Source organism: Saimiri boliviensis, chromosome 6 (assembly GCF_048565385.1).
Source record: "Saimiri boliviensis isolate mSaiBol1 chromosome 6, mSaiBol1.pri, whole genome shotgun sequence".
Taxonomy (NCBI): Eukaryota; Metazoa; Chordata; class Mammalia; order Primates; family Cebidae; genus Saimiri; species Saimiri boliviensis.
Window position 1 is genome coordinate 9,713,748 of NC_133454.1, and position 16,731 is coordinate 9,730,478.

The following is a 16,731-nucleotide window of genomic DNA, read 5'->3' on the forward strand; positions in this document are numbered from 1 at the left end:
TCTATGTCTGGTGGCACCGGGTCTAGCAAAACTGAAGTTGTCCTTTCATGGTAGAAAAGACATGGAGAGCATCAGGTAGATGGGAAGATGTAGTCCTCTGGTTTTACTTTCTCACCTTGTAAAATGAAAGCACTGGATATTATCTCTCTACTGTTGGTACTGAAATGTACCAACACATCAAAGCAGAATTACAGAAACTGTCGTAGAAATGGCTAGAAAATATCAGTATTCAAAATATTTTAAAACTTAACATTTGTTTTAGAAATATTTAAATAAGAAAAATAGTTTATCAGCCAAGGCCCTGGCAGAAAACAGATGGCACACTCACACTCAAACTAGGTAATGAGGAACATTTAATCAATGACTATTTACAAACGGAGTGGGCAGAGTTTAAAGAAGTACAACAAAACAAAACAAAAATAGTGCAGTAATCTAGGGCTAGTTACAGCAAGGAAGGGTTACCACACGTCCATGGAGGAATGCATCCAGCCCACAGTAACCAGTGTAGAAAGAGGCAAAGGGATGAATGCCCTGACCAAGAGATGTCACACAGCAAAGAGTCCACTGGCCAAGGAGCCTCTGGGCACAGAGCAGAAAGAAGGGCGAGAATGGATTTGGAGAGGCAAATGGAAGAGAGTCGGCCCAACTCTCTGAATACAACTGTAAAGTTATACTTATTTATTGTTGGAGTACTCTGTTCACAATATATAGCAATTAGCTTGGCAGTAATTAATGTGTGTGAAATGCCTCTTCGGTTTGTCTATTTGAATTCAAAGTGTACATTAGGTCTCCTAAGCCTCTGCTAGTTCTATGAAAACATTTGGAATAAAGAGCATTCTGTGCTCAGCTATGCTGGAGAAATGCTTTCGAGAGCCTCAATACAAAGAAAGGTAAAAGTAAATGCATAGGCACTGGGCCTGCGAGTCTTTTCTTACAACACCAGATACACAAAACTTGAAAAGTAACTGTCCATACCTCCTGGGATGAGTGAATGAGACCAATTGTTTAAAGCAGTTTGCACAGAACTTGGCACACAAACGATGGTGCTCAGCAGATGTTAACCACTGTTGCCACTGTCATCAGCATCATCTCTTGCATCTGCATTCTGACCTCTCGGACACCTATGTCTTACACCGGTGCCTCTTTGTGTCATTAGTGCCTGGCCCAGTGCCTTACACATAGGTAGTGCTCAATTAACATAAACTTATGAAGACAACTGTGAGAGGCGTCATATGCTATGTCATGCTATTCCATTGTTCAGTAATTACTCACTCCTCTTTCTTTCTCCCCTATGGGAGGAGTGTCATAGTTGGTTTAAGTTGCTATAAAAAAAAATACCTTGCAACGTTACACTGGGTAATTTGTAAGCAACAGAAATGTATTGCTCACGGTTTTGCAAGTGGGAACCTCTGGGGAGTCAGGAGTGTTTGCGGAGGGCTTGCTCCTCACAGATGGCACCTGCTAGTTGTCCTCAGATGGCAGAAGAGTAGGGGAGCTAGCTGGAGCCTCTAATTACCAGGACATGAATCCCATTCATGAGAGTGGAGTCTTCGTGATTCAATCCCTTCCCAAAAGCCCCACCTCTTAAAACTATGCATTTGTTATTAGGTTCTGATATGAGCTATGTGAGGACATAAACATTTCGGAAGTAACAAGGAATATTCTTTGCTGCCCCACAGTGCTGAGGTCGGCCCCATGATCTGCTTTGGCTGATGGCATGGAGCCAGTTTTGAATAGAGGCTTTAAGAGGCACTGCAAGCTTGCACCAGCCCTTTGGAGCTCCTGCCTTTCACTTTGAGCCTATCACATGCTAGATCGTGAGTACCCCTTCAGCCTGGGTCCTGGAATGCAAAGGCATGTGGTCCAGATCCTAAGTCAATCCAGTCCGCCTCAGGGCTGTTTCAGCTGTTTCCCCAGAGTCTGGACCAAGAAAAAAATATTCCCATAAGCCAGTGAAATTTCACAATTGCTTGTCATATAGCAATAACCCAGGAAAATCTGACAAATTCATATGAGTAACAAGGTTACGATGGCATGCTGGAGGAGCAAAGAAGGAAAATAACAAGAGATGCTGAGTCCATTCCACTAGAGTTCCAATCTCAGCTCTGAAAACTACCAGATGTGTGACCCTGTCTGGGCAAGCCTCAGGGATCCCCACCTTGTTGCATGACCGTGACAAATAGAAATAGTCCCTAAAATGTACCTTGCACAGTGCCTGGCACATAATAGATACTTGATAAATGTATGAAATAATCTAATTGGTAATAATGGAGGGCAAAATATCTTCCCAATTATCCATGATTAAAGCGCCAACTGGAAATTGTTCATCTCAATTAAATATTTCTTTAATTAACCTCAGATAAACAGAAAGGGGGAAACATTGCTCAAGTTTGTAGCTTACAAAAAAAGTTTATAGAAAATTACATTTTTAAATATCTACTGTGCTCTTTCCAAAACGGTGTAAAACCTCTGAGTAGTCAAGAATATGAATCCCTGTTGTATCAAAGAATGAGAATACATTCTTTGTGAAGAAAGAAACGATTAAATTGCATCTTCCAGACTAATGATTTAAATTGTGATCAAATCCACTATAGCTTGGGAGGCCCCCAGTTAATCCATTTACTGTGAACATTATTAAACATATATTAAATGCCTGTGCATAGCAAAGACTTTCAAAGGTACGGTTTGGTTCGCAGATCTCCCAGAAATGAAGAACGTAAAACTACTAAATGTTATCAACTAATCCCAGCATACGCAGTTTCACAAAATGTTAAGCACTACAATTAATGAAGCACAGAAATAGATTTTTGATCCATTGGGAAGGCATTCAAAAAAATATCACCATGAATGAATAATAAAAGATTTATTTGGATTGTAAAATCCAACTAGTAAAGAAATTTATCTAAGACATGAGCTCAAGTATCGGCCTCTCTAAAACTAAGAAAAAATATTTCACATAAAAGATATAATCTGGTAGCCACTGTCTGAGAAGCGCAAGTAAATTTAGGGTAGTGTTTGCCAACCACATGAGGCAGAAACGCTTGAAACGCTTAAATGAAGATTCCTGGGCTCCCACCCCAGAACAAACAGCACGAAGGTGATGACTTCTCTTATTGGACACAGAATTGCTAAACTTCTCTTTAGCTCTCGCATCCCCTGGAAAAGTCTAGGCAGTCATTTCTCATCAGCTCTATGGGCTTAGATTCTAAAATCTACAAGTGGTGAGAGGAGAGGAAGGAAGATGGTTAAGATTATATACACGGCCGGGCGCGGTGGCTCACGCCTGTAATTCCAGCACTTTCGGAGGCTGAGGCGGGTGGATTACAAGGTCAAGAGATCGAGACCATCCTGACCAACATGGCGAAACCCCGTCTCTACTAAAAATGCAAAAATGAGCTGGGCATGGTGGCGCGTGCCTGTAGCCCCAGCTATTTGGGAGGCTGAGGCAGGAGAATTGCTTGAACCCAGGAGGCGGAGGTTACAGTGAGCTGCGATCGCGCCACTGCACTCCAGCCTGGTGACAGAACGACACTCTGTCTCAAAAAAACAAAACAAAACAAGAAAAAAATGATTATATAGACACTCTCATCTTCATAAAAAAAATCTCAACAGGCCCAAACCTTTTTTCCGATAATATAGAAAAAAACCCAGTTGTGTTTTCTAAGGGATGGAAAGAGAACAAAATAATAAAAGAGAAAAGATATTGCTACTATCATTTTAAAACTATGAAAAAATAATGAGAAATATGTAATGAAAGGAAAGGGCACTGGATTAGGATGAGGAGATGTGGGTTCAAGGTGCAGCGTATACCCTCCAAAGGGTATGTGACCTTATAAACTCACTTAGCTACTCTTTAACTCAAAGGAATTAATGTTTATAGGAAAGAGATGTTTAAGTCACAAAGAAATAGCAAAATATAAGTGGCATTAGTATCACTGATGACTAAAGTTTTATTTTTATTTGTAGTTATTATTTAAGATAGGGTCTCACCCTGTCACCCAGACTGCAGTACAGTGGTGTGATCCCTGCTCACTGATGTTTCAACCTCCTGGGCTCAAGTGATCCTCCTGCCTCAGCTTCCTGAGTCAGTGGGACTACAAGTGTGCACCACGACACCCAGCTCATTTTTTGTATTTTTTTTTTGTAGAAGTGGAATTCCATCATGTTGCCCAGGCTAGTCTGGGACCCCTGAGCTCAAGAGATCCACGTGCCTTGGCCTCCCAAAGTGCTAAAAATACAGGCATGGGCCACCTTGACTGGCCAATAAAAGGTTTTAAAAATATGTAATCCAGAATATGATGAAGCAAATGCAAATACACAGATTTTATACATAACACCCAAGTTAGAAACATTGCAGCCAATTACCTGTGGGAAAATCTAGGCCACTAATACCAAATTGTTCCTGCTTTTCACTATATCAAGTAAACCAAAATGCAAATTCCTGACCAAAAAAAAGAAACAAAACTCGCTGTGGCTTGATGCAGTCATCTATATAGCAGTAGTGAATGATTCAGCTTGAGCTTTTCCTATAACCTACCTATCCACATTTACCTGAGTCTCAAAGCTAAATTCGCCACTGGAGAGCCATACAAACAATGGGACTATAAAGAAAACAGGAAGATTAATCAATGACCAGTACCATTAGTCAATAAACCCAGGGTTGCAAGGATTTTGAAATCTGTTTAATGCTTTACTGCCTTACAGATTTTAGCTTAACACCAAAATCAAGTGTAGTTGGAAACATGCAAGGAAACCCCTTTCATTTGAGACGAGATGGGTGAAAGCAAGGTATACTGCAGTTGCACAAAGCTGGGATTTAAAGTAGGCTCTACATGGCCAGGTGCGGTGGCTCACGCTGGTAATCCCAGCACTTTGGGAGGCTGAGGCGGGCAGATCGGGAGGTCAGGAGCACGAGACCAGCACGACCAACATGGTGAAACCCCGTCTCTACTAAAAATACAAAAATTAGCCAGGCATGGTGGTGGGCACCTGTAATCCAAGCTACTCAGGAAGCTGAGGCAGGAGAATCACTTGAATCTGGGAGGCAGAGATTGCAGTAAGCCAACATCATTCCACCGCACTCCAGCCAGATAACACAGCAAGACTTCGTCTCAAAAAAAAAAAAAAAAAAAAAGAAAGAAAGAAAGTAGGCTCCACGTTCTACATCTTTAAAACCCTCTGTACGGTGTCTGGCACACTGTAAGTACCCTATGAACTCATTATTACGAGTAGTGAGGTATTAGTACAGAATAGGCACTCAGTAAAGACTAGTTCTCCTCCTTTATCATTTTGTACTTAAAAGGCAGAAATATATTCTAACCAAATTACAACGGATACATAATAACATAGAGCATGTGGCAAAGTCAGGGATGAAATTTCCTAACATTGACTTGAGATCAATTTTACAATTTTCACTGACCATAATTAGAGCCTACATATACAAAGTTATCATTTAAACTTGGGATGATACATACAGCTTTCTTGCTACCTAATATTTAACATAGTTTCTTAAATCATTTTTCTGGTATTATGGATATACAGTTAGTATGTCTCTAGTGACACCTTCCTACCACCGGTTCTCATCACCATCATCATCAATGGGACGGTTATGAACTGAATACATGTGTCCCCTACAAATGCAAACTCTGAAGCTATAACCCTCTATGGAATGTTATATAGAAGTGGGCCTTTGGGAGGAAGTTAGGTTTAGATGAGCCCATAAGGGTACAGCTTTAATGATGGCATTAGTGCCCTTATGAGAAGAAAAAGAGCAAAGCCTGATCTCTCTGCCATGTGGGGACACAGCAAGAAATTGGTAGTCGGTAAGCCCAGTCATCTTGACTGTGCTGGTGCCCTGATCTTGGACTTCCAGCCGCCCAAACTGTAATAGGTAGCTGTCTGTAGTTTAAACCACCCAGTCTGTGACATTTTGCTCTGACAGCGTAAGCAGACTAAAGGAGCCAAAGCACTCTACGAGTATTGTTTGAAAGTATCTAATGTACATAAATGCGCTCTGAAAATGGTAAGGTGATAATATTACTGTTTAAACAAGACGAGAGAAGACACAGCCCCTCAACCTGAGATGCCTACAATCTAAAATCTAGGAAAATGCACAGTGCTAATAAAGGAACAGAAACACACACATACACAGACATACACATGTGGCCAGGCACATGAACATCTTGAAGACAAATAGCAAGAATAAAAGTATTTTATTTAAAAACCCAATCTTTATCTATGAATAATAAAAAGTAGGTCAGAAGCAACGAAAATATTAAAACAATTTTGCCCCATATTTTAAAATGTTTTGTAAAAAAAAAAAAATCTCGTCTTACAAATAACATCTTAAAATCAACTTTTTATAAATAAAATTCATAGCAAGACTCGTTTATTCCATTAGGAAAACATTTGTAAAAGCACACCTCATCATATCAATGGAGCATACAGGGTGCAAATGCCCCTCGTTCAAGGACCAAATGAAACCATGAAAGATAAAAGACCAAGCAACTCATACAATATCGCTTCTGCAAAGCCTTACTGTAAAGGGAAAGATTCCTATATAAGATCCATTTGAAAATCCATTTCACACTTCTAACTTAAAGCCAATTCAAATATAATTTACTTTATCAGACTCCTTCATTTAGAGAGAGTCAGGAGTACAATCCACAGAAGTGACAATTACTTAGGCTTATCAAAAGATGACCTGGTAGCAGTAGCGCTGAGCAAGAAAAAAAGACAAACTGCGACTCCCACCGGAAACCACGGCCGTTCGTGTATAAACAGATCTTCTAACAAACCAGAACGTTCTAAGGAAAAGCATCTACGGGCGTCATCTCTGCACCAAATGCAACCTCATTTGTCCTTCTAGTTTAGTGCCCTAACATCCCTTTACTTTTCCAATGTCGGCCATTTAAAAGAGGTGAAACAACACTCTTGGCATAAAACACTACACTTACCAGTCTCGTCGTCTATACTGAATCTTCCAAGACCACTGCCATCCCTGATGGAGTACTGGATCTCTCCATCCCTTCCGGAGTCTTCGTCTCGAGCGGTCACCTGCAGGACGCTTGTCCCGATGCGCGAGTTTTCTTTGACAGATCCAACAACAGCAAAGTCTGCGAAATAGGGAGTGTGGAGGTTTTCATTGACATCCACCACCTCCACCTCAACAAAGGAAACAGACGACAGAGAGACAGGCCTCCCTTTGTCTTTGACCCGCACAGTAAGGTTATAGAACTGCTGCTTCTCATAATCCAGCTCTTTGCTCAAGCGGATAGTGCCACTTGCTTTGTCTATTTCAAATCTCCCGTTGTAGTCATTGACCAAAGAATAGCGCACTTGACCCCCCAGTCCAAGATCTGGATCGTGGGTCTCAAGCCAAGCAATGACCGTGCCAACAGGGAGATCTTCAAGAACCTTCACGCTATAGCTACTGGGAATGAAAGCTGGGGAGCAGTCATTGACGTCATCTAAAAACACCTTAAGAGTGACAACGGAAAACAGCTGCTGACCACTTTCTGCCTTGTCCCTGGCTTCTATTTTCAAAGAATAATTGGCTTTGGATTCCCGGTCCAACTGGTCAGCTACATAAACGATTCCAGTTGAGCTATTGATGGCAAACTGCTGTGTATCTGTCAAGACTGAGTAAGTCACTTCACCATTAGAACCTAAGTCTTTGTCTCTGGCTTCCACTTGAATGATTTCAGTACCGATGCTTGAACTCTCAAGAATGTTAACTGAGTAACTGTCTTGAATAAAAACCGGGCTATTGTCATTAGCATCCTCCACATTGATGGTCAGCAGTCTCCATGATGATTTCTGTGGATTACCTAAGTCATAGATGGTGATGTTAAGGAGATAGAGGTCTGTGTGTTCTCGATCCATAGGCATGAGGACTTTAAGCTGCCCAGTCTCCATATCAATATTAAAGCAACTGTCTGTATTTCCATCAGATATTGTAAATAGCACTTTTCCATTGAAGCCAGAGTCGGCATCATAGGCTTTAATCTTCAGAATGTCAGCACCAACTGGCAGATCCTCCTTTACAGCCACATCAGAAGGAAAAGACTTGTCAAAATGTGGTCCCTGCCTATTAATTGAATAAAAGTCAAGAAATCCATCTTCCAGATTCAGTTTCCCATTTGCTTTTGCCTTAATGAGTAGTTTCTCTGCCAGCTTTTGAGCCACACGAGTTTCTCTGCAACTGAAGCTCTTTGAAGACACCTTCCCATGTAGGACTGAAATGTTAATAGACATGGGATCTGCAAGATTCTCTCCATCAGTTGCTGTAATTCTGAGGGCAAAATTGCCATTTTTAATGCCAGAATTCATCAGCGATTTTTTAAGCTGTAAAACACCGGAGTCTGGGTTTAAATAAAAGAAGCCAAGTTCATTTCCAGAAATGATTTTGTACCTCACAAGTTCAAGTTCATCAATATCGATCGCCGAGACTGCTGTGATGTGGCCACCAACTGGAAAGTCATATGAAATAACTCCCTGGCAAGCCACTTTTTCAAAGAGAGGGCTGTTGTCATTGACATTTCCTATTCGAATAGTCACATTGACCTCACTTTCATGGCGATACGGTGAACCCCAGTCAGAGGCTCTAACAATGAATCTGTAAATTTCTGGGGAGGATTCAAAATCCAGTTCTTCGGTTGTGCTAATAACACCTGTAAACTGGTTAATGGCAAATGGTAACAAATTCAGGCTGGCGATACTATAGGTGATGTACCCATTTTCTCCTTTATCCTTATCAGAAGCTGAAACCGTTAGAACGCTGGTTCCCACAGGGACACTTTCATTCACAAAAGTATCATACAGTGGTTGCTGAAATTCCGGGGTGTGGTCATTCGCATCTTCTATGCTGATGGTGACTTGTGCTTTTAAATCTCCTTCTTTATTTGTCACCACCAGTTTATAAACCTCCTTCTTAACGGTATTCAGTGGCTGTGCTGTAACAATCAAGCCTGAACGAGGATTAATTTTAAAGTACACTGCATCCTCACCAGGAGATAATTTGTATTCCACATCTGTCGGTTCAGGACTTAATTTTACTACAGCAACCACGACACCAGGAGGGGAAAATTCACTTATGCTCACATCGTACACTTCTTTTTCAAATCTAACTGGGACGGTGTCTCTTGTGGGGTTTCTTATGTGGACTGTCTTTAACGCTGAAAATTTCTGAGGCGATCCCTTGTCTTTTGCTTGAAGAGTGAGGTTGTATCCATAGGGAAAGCTCTCCCAGTCAACCTGCTTCCTCTCCTTAATCTTGTACTCATTCAACCACTTTCCTTCCTTAGCCAGAAAGAACTGATCTAAAGGATCCCCAGCCACGATGGAAACAGATTCGATCTCTCCATTGGCCCCATCATCTAGGTCATCAACTGTCACCACGGCATATGTCGGTTCTCTGTCCAATGAGAAAGGAATGTGAGGGACTACATGGATTGTTGGCACGTGCTCATTTATGCGTTCAATGTGAACATAAAGCTTTGCGGTACTGCTGACTCCATTGTTTCCATACAGTTTCATTCCCCGGTCCACAGCCAAAATTTCCAGATCGTACCTATTCTTCTCATCATAATTTAATCGGCCACTTAAGGAGATGACACCGCTCGTGGGGTGAACTGAAAAGAGATCAACTTTATTTTTAAAGTAGTAGTAGAATTCTCCATTGGAACCAATATCCGCGTCTGTGGCGGTCACCTGGGCGACACTAGTCCTTAGAGGTGTGCTTTCTGCTATGGTAACGGAGTATGTTGTGGGTGAAAACAGAGGTCTCAGATCATTCATATCTAAAACTTGTATATTCACTTTGGCCCATGCTTCCAAATCCTCTCCTCTGACCGAACCTTTTACTATCAATAAATAATTATCTTGGATTTCCCTATTCAATATGGCAGAATTGCCACCTTTAGTTCTTATTCTGAGAAAACAGAAATCTGCAATGATGACTTCCTCTGCTTTGAAAAAGCCTTCCTCGTCTCCGGACACTATTCTGTACTTGATATCCCAGGACAGATCTATTAAGGTGATGCCCATTCTACTCTGGCTGTTGACATAGGTCCTTGCTGCTGAGTTCTCATACACGGTAGCATTATAAATGGAATGTGTGAAGTGGAAGCCCAGGGGTCCAGTCCCTGGTAGCCCCTGGGAGACAGTGGCCAACAGCTTGAAAAGCAGGAGGACGAGGCAAGAAGGAAGAGGCCGTGTGCCCACACAGTGTCCCATAATTACATCCATCACATCATACTTCCATCCTGGAGGGGAAGAGAGAGAGAAAAGATAAATTATCCTAGAAGAAGTGGGAGGAGTGGAAAATAACTATTAGGAAACCATGCTTTAAGAACAGGTTATCATAAAATCTTTTTACTAAAATAGCGATATAAGAAAAAATTAGAAACCTTGCCACTACTAGGTAATAAGGAACCCAAGATTACTAGAATTTAGCCCTATCTCGGAAGAGTATTTTCAAGCGACACTTCATTTTACATAACACTTTTATACTGCTGACAGGTTGTTCACTCGCACAAGATTTCTTACATTCTGAAGGTTAGTGTGGAAGTATGTACTGGAGGCCTCAAGTGCATTTACCTTTGACTTAGAACTGTCCTTGCAGAAATTATCCTATACAAATATTTAGACAACTATCTGTTATAGCACAGTACAAAGTAAAAAAAATAAAAATAAAAAAAAAATAAGAGATGCTAAATGCCTCTCAACAGAGGACTGAATAATTCACGTGGTATTCATAAAATATTATGCAGTCATTAAAAATAGAGATATAAAAGATGTGCATTTTCAGATGGAGTAAAATGTAATCCTAAGGAAAAACGGTCATCAAACAGTGTATGTAAGCATGAGTTACATTACATAAACATCTCTACGTGCAACTGAATCGTTTTATTTAAAAAGGATTAACTGTGTTGTGGGATTTGGTGGCATATTTGCATTTTCTAATTTTTCTTCAATGAACATTGTTCATCAAGAGTTATAGAATTACTTTTACAATTTTGATCTTTTAAAAAAACGCTTTAAGGTATTACCATCTTTTTATTGTGCTTACTTTAAAACTGATCAAGGTTTATGCATAATGCCATGCCATGAAAATGAACAAAGTGTCAAGTAACAAAGCAGGGACAATAATCCCTGAGAGGTTCCATGACCGGAGTGATATCCAGAACTATTCAGAACAAGGGAGGTAAGAGCGATTTCTTACAAGAAAAACTTCAGAAATTACAAGAGATACTTCCAATTATTTTCCTTAATGACTATTAAATTTTAGACCGTTTCCACAGTTTCATGGCTATGTGGGTTAAAAGATAAAAACCTTTTCCTACTTCAGCCAGTAAAATCAATCAAGGAGAAGGGAGAAGGGAGTATTCAACAGGAAAAAGTGAAGTCTATTTAAACCCAAAGGATCAGATTTTTAGAACCGCCAACTGTCAGTTCTTCCACCAAGTCTTATACTCTGCACACCCTTGACATTGTCCTTTTCTTCCTCTACAGGGAACGGGAAGATGAGATGAGACAGGAAATGAATTTCTTTGCAGGCACGCAACGACGTACACACTGTATCAGTCAGTTTTCCACTTTGTTATATGTAATCTTCGTGACAATCCTAAGTAACAGGTACTATTTTACCCAAAGACATACTAGAAAACTACGGGTCAGAGAAGTTAATCTACTTATTTGAGACGATGGCCCAAGCAATGTCCCCCCGGCCGGCAAGTAGCAAAGCAGGATCTCAGACCTTCATCTTTCTCTAAAATCTTTGTGCTTCCCCATCACACCCTCACTCTCTCCAAATTACCTGCAAGCCAGAATGAAAGGATCAAGGCTCCTAGAAGTACATATTACCAAATTTACTTCTAATGAAGTAGTCAACATATATCATTGATTTTCACAAGCACAACCTATCCCCACCCCCAGCATATCATTTTGGCTTACTTCCTCTCGGTTTTAAAGTAGTTCTAATGATTGGCTGCAAGCTAGAGAAAAAAAAAAAATCCCCTACAAGAGTTTAACATCTTAAAATATTAAAAAATTATATTTATGGTTTATAAAACCCTTTCATACCCAAGGTTATCAAGGCATATATTATTATAACCTTTTTGTAAATAAGAATTTAAAACCTCATTTTCCTAGTAGCAGATTTTAGATTAGACCTGAGGCTGTCTCCACACTCCACAAGGCTTTCCTATTTGTTTTTCCAGCTTCATCTTACAAGAGACTCTCCTAAACTGAAACTGTGAGCATCCAAAGGCTGGTTCTGCCTGGGGATGAAAGATACCTTGCTGCTATAATCTGCTGAAGTATCCAGTAGAAAACAAAGAGTTGCAGATGGAAAAAGTCAAGTTTAATATGGGGACTTTATAGGTATTAATAGACAGCAAAAATAATAAGCAGGAAAAGGGAGTATATTTCTATAAAGGGTGTTAATTTCACAGGCAGTTCCTCTGACTATCTGTTCTTTGCAGACACTGCATGTGCTAGGTAAATGGAGCAGGCAGCATGTGGACACCAGCTCAGGTAACTAGGGAGGGATCGAGTCAGATGGCCACTGGCGACCCTACTCAGTAAGTTCCTAGAAAGACACCATTGGGCCACTGGTCATTTCAAAGGAAACTTTATTAGGAAAACGATACATTTTAGGTGTTCTGGATGCAGTAGGTTCAAATGTCCTACCTTGCAGAGTGGCAAACCCCACAATATGACTGGGGTGTCTACTTCGTGGAGCACAGTCAGTTGAAATATGGGAGCAAGAGAAACACTGTTAGTGATCACAAAAGTACACTAGAAGATGCTTTAATAGTACTTTGTATGCCTCAGGAGTCTCTTCTATTTCATCATCTCAAAAGGCTCCAAAGCAGTGGAGAAATTTTTAGGCTCACTGTGGAAATGTGAACATGGTAAAGTAAGAAAGTCTCTTGTAAGGGAATGCAAAGGCTAGGTTACAGTCCCTCAAGGTGAAATGCTGCGATCACTACCAGAATGCTCCAGGGAGATAGAAATAGAGCTTGTGCCTTATTTCCCACTCACTATTATGGGCGAAGAAGACTCTCTGTAACAGTAATTCTGCTGATCCTTTGCCCAAGGAATCTGGACTCCACGGTGATCAGAGAGAAAAACTTGCCCCATGAAACATTCAGTGCAGCTGAACTTTTAAGAGTCTATCCCCATTCACACTCTGAATGCTACTTAAGGAAACCTGATGGGAAGCATATCACTCTATTCCCAGCACCCAGTACAGCACCCACCGCACAGGAAGCAAGTAACACTGGTTTGTGGAACAGAACACTAAGTACAGATGTAACCAGAGGCCCAGATGCTTTTAATATGCTCAGTTTCCTATTCCCCAACAAAAAGCATATCTTACTTCAAGAAACCAAATCAAGAAATCATACAGGTTCAAAGGATCCTTAAAGATCATCTGTTCCGGCTGGGCACGGTGGCTCAAGCCTGTAATCCCAGCACTTCGGGAGGCCGAGGCGGGTGGATCACGAGGTCAAGAGATCGAGACCATCCTGGTCAACATGGTGAAACCCTGTCTCTACTAAAAATACAAAAACTAGCTGGGCGTGGTGGCACGTGCCTGTAATCCCAGCTACTCAGGAGGCTGAGGCAGGAGAACTGCCTGATCCCAGGAGGCGGAGGTTGCAGTGAGCCGAGATCGCACCATTGCACTCCAGCCTGGGTAACAAGAGCGAAACTCCGTCTTAAAACAAAACAAAACAAAACAAAACAAACAAAACATCTGTTCCAATCTCCTGAGTTTACAGATGAAGAAACAGGTCCATAAAATGGAGAGATCCCCCTAATACCAGGTCTCAAGTTCCTGGTCTCAGGTTCAGAGCTAATACCAAACTGAAACACGCTTCAGTTGAATTAGTTTTCATTGAGTTACATTACAATCTTAGAGCTGTGGTTTATCATTATTTTGGAGTCATCTTCCTTTTCTGACACCTTATTACTCTCCCTGGTGTTATTTTCTCCTCTAAGTAGTTAACTGTTTCTAAGGAAATATCTAAGTGCCCTAAGGGGATAGTTACTTTTACAAATCTTGCTGTGAATCTTTCAAGGCAGAATGCTGTCATAATATGAAAACACATCATTCAATTTAAGTATGCAAAAATTGGTGCTTTTGCACAGCGAGTTTTTCTTTCAGCAAGATACACTGCTGGAATTGTTTTCTGAGAAACCAGAGTCAGTGGTCTTAAACGCAAATAGAAAATACTTCAAAACAAGCATAAATGGAGTGGTATTATCATGTACTGAAATTTAGACCTAATACCAAAAAAATTGAGCAGGACTAAGTTTGTCAAATTCAGTTGTTGAAAAAACATCTTTTAAGGCTTTTGTATCTTTGTTGCCGCAAAGGAGAAAAAAAAGGCCGTATCTGGCACAAATTATTTTAAAAGCCTTACGATATTCCCACTGATTAGGAAATAAATGAGTGCTACAAGCTAGGAATGTTGTAAAATTTTGCAAAGCAAATACTAGAATCAAATTTTGTCTTCTTTTTAGCATGCCAAAACAACAGTTCCGATGTTTTAAAAGAAATAACATTGTTTTTTCCACACTGAAGCCAAGCTATTTGTGAAGCCAATATGATAGTTACAGTGTTTGAGATGCTCTGCACATTGATTCATTCTACTGCTTCCAGATTATTTTAAAGAAAGCACTTAGTTCCCAACCTCGGAGGCTATTTTCTATGACTTACTAACATAATCAATAATTTTTGATAAAATCTCCAAAGAGATCATCAAGCCATCAATCTTTGAGACACTTATTTTTCAGAAGCATTCCTGGTGTGCCTCCCGGTCCTGCCCCTCTGCTCTGTTAGGATGGATCTTGCTGTGGGACTCAAAAGGGCATGCAGATTTTTCTTTCCACGGATGAATAAATGCCAGAGACCTTGAGGGCAGGGAACAGCAATCACAGAGACTACCCCTCTGGGGCAGCCTTGACTCTGCAGGGTACCTATGCTTGCTTTGGTAACCTGATAAAGCTGTTTTCTGCCGTCATCAATCTGGTCTGCTTAAATTGCTCAGACTTCTGAACACTAAAAAAGACATTTTAATAATATATTTCATTTTCACTCTCCCTCTTCCTATCTTTTCTATTTTGAGAGGATTCTGTTAGCCAAATCAAGAGGATATTCAAAAATTTGCTACGTTCAGCTGTAAAGCAAAGAACAAAGTCAATATAGAGTCCCCTTGACAGGAGTCCTTACGGAAGGTGACCCGCGTTCAAACTGCAAATGGAGGATCAGTCTCTGCTCAGGTGTGTGCTGTGCCAGAGCCCATGTCAACACAAAGGCAGAGCGTGCAATGGTTACGGAATGAGCACTTCGGCATCTGACCACCTGCATTTGAATCCCATCTATGCCATTTACAGTCTTTACAACCCCAGGCAAGCTATTTAACCTCTCTGAGCCTCAGTTTATTCTTCTATAAAACAGGAACAATAATGCCTACCAAATAGGATTTGAATTAATAAACGGAAAATATTTAAAACAGTTCATGGCACATAGTATAAAATTTGCAGCTATTATTAGCATTAATTAAGGCAGATTTTAGAGAAGACAAAATCTCGGAGTCACAAGACAGGGAATAAAATTTACAACCTACTCTACATTTTATTTTTCAGTAGCAAAAACACACATCAAAGGTAAAGAAAAGAATATCCTTTCTCTTCTAAAAGAAGAACACTGTGTTAGCCTCAAAGGTCAGAGAAACCTGAGCTGAATCAAGGATTTGCCAACTACCGGCTGGGTGACTTTGGGGCTAATACTGAAAGATTCATTAAATTTCAATTTCTCTCTCTTTAAAATGGGGATTGTAAGCATTGCCACTACCAGGTGAAAGGCTAACATAGTGTCTGGCACATAGTTCATATTCCATGAATATCAACTGACATAATTATTAAGGTTTTCAGAAGCAGGCACACAAAACAAAACAAAAAACAAACAAGTAAAACTGAGATAAGGATAAAGGGTCCAGAGAGGAACCATCCCTAATACGAAAGCTACCCTTTCACAGATGACAGACTTGTGCTGGGGTCAGAGTCAATACCACAGAGAGGTCCTGTGCATGGTGACACGGCCAAAAGCTATTGCCAGAACTCTGTAATTTATACCGACTCCTGTGTGTACACTTTCAAACTCCGAAAACTACAGCTGCATTAGCTCCTTAGACCTAGCATTTAATTCCTGGGGAGTTCAAGCAAGATTTCTCCTTACAGTGTTGAGCCCCAGATACTGCTTAGCCCTATCTCCTAGAGCAGCCTATTCTGATACCACTTAAATTACCATTCTCATGGGACTACTTTATGCGCTGGGTCCTTGCTCCTGAAATCAGTTATAGACTGCTTGTATAACATACTTGGGAATAAAGTTTTACTCTCTGGCTTGTGCTAATGGCTGCCTGAAAAGAAGAAAAAGGGGTTGATGCAGATTTTTTTTTTTAAATACAAACCATTATAGCTAGAGAGTGTATAAGATAATATACTAAGTATTTAGATCACAATAATTTGGGTCATGTCATTATTCACATTATATAATGAAATACTGAGCCAAAGCCATGTAAAGTCACTGAGAATTATAGCCAAAGGGATCATAAAGTTGTCTAGCCTAACACCTAGTTTTACCATTGAGAAAACAGATTGAGAGAAGTTACGTGATTTGAACCAGGTCACACAGCTTCTCTATAAAAAAGCTAAAAC

The 16,731-nt window shown here is 40.5% G+C and overlaps 1 protein-coding gene across 4 annotated transcripts in view; it reads right to left on the reverse strand.

The window, feature by feature from the left end:
- FAT3 (FAT atypical cadherin 3) overlaps positions 1 to 16,731 on the reverse strand; it is a 669,312-nt gene that overhangs the window by 525,240 nt on the left and 127,341 nt on the right. For all 4 annotated transcript variants that reach the window (XM_003941495.4, XM_039462301.2, XM_074400335.1 and 1 more), the window contains exon 2: positions 6,957 to 10,265. In XM_003941495.4, coding sequence (XP_003941544.3) covers positions 6,957 to 10,248 — 3,292 coding nt within the window. In that variant the 5' untranslated portion in view covers positions 10,249 to 10,265. The remainder of the gene's footprint in view (positions 1 to 6,956; positions 10,266 to 16,731) is intronic.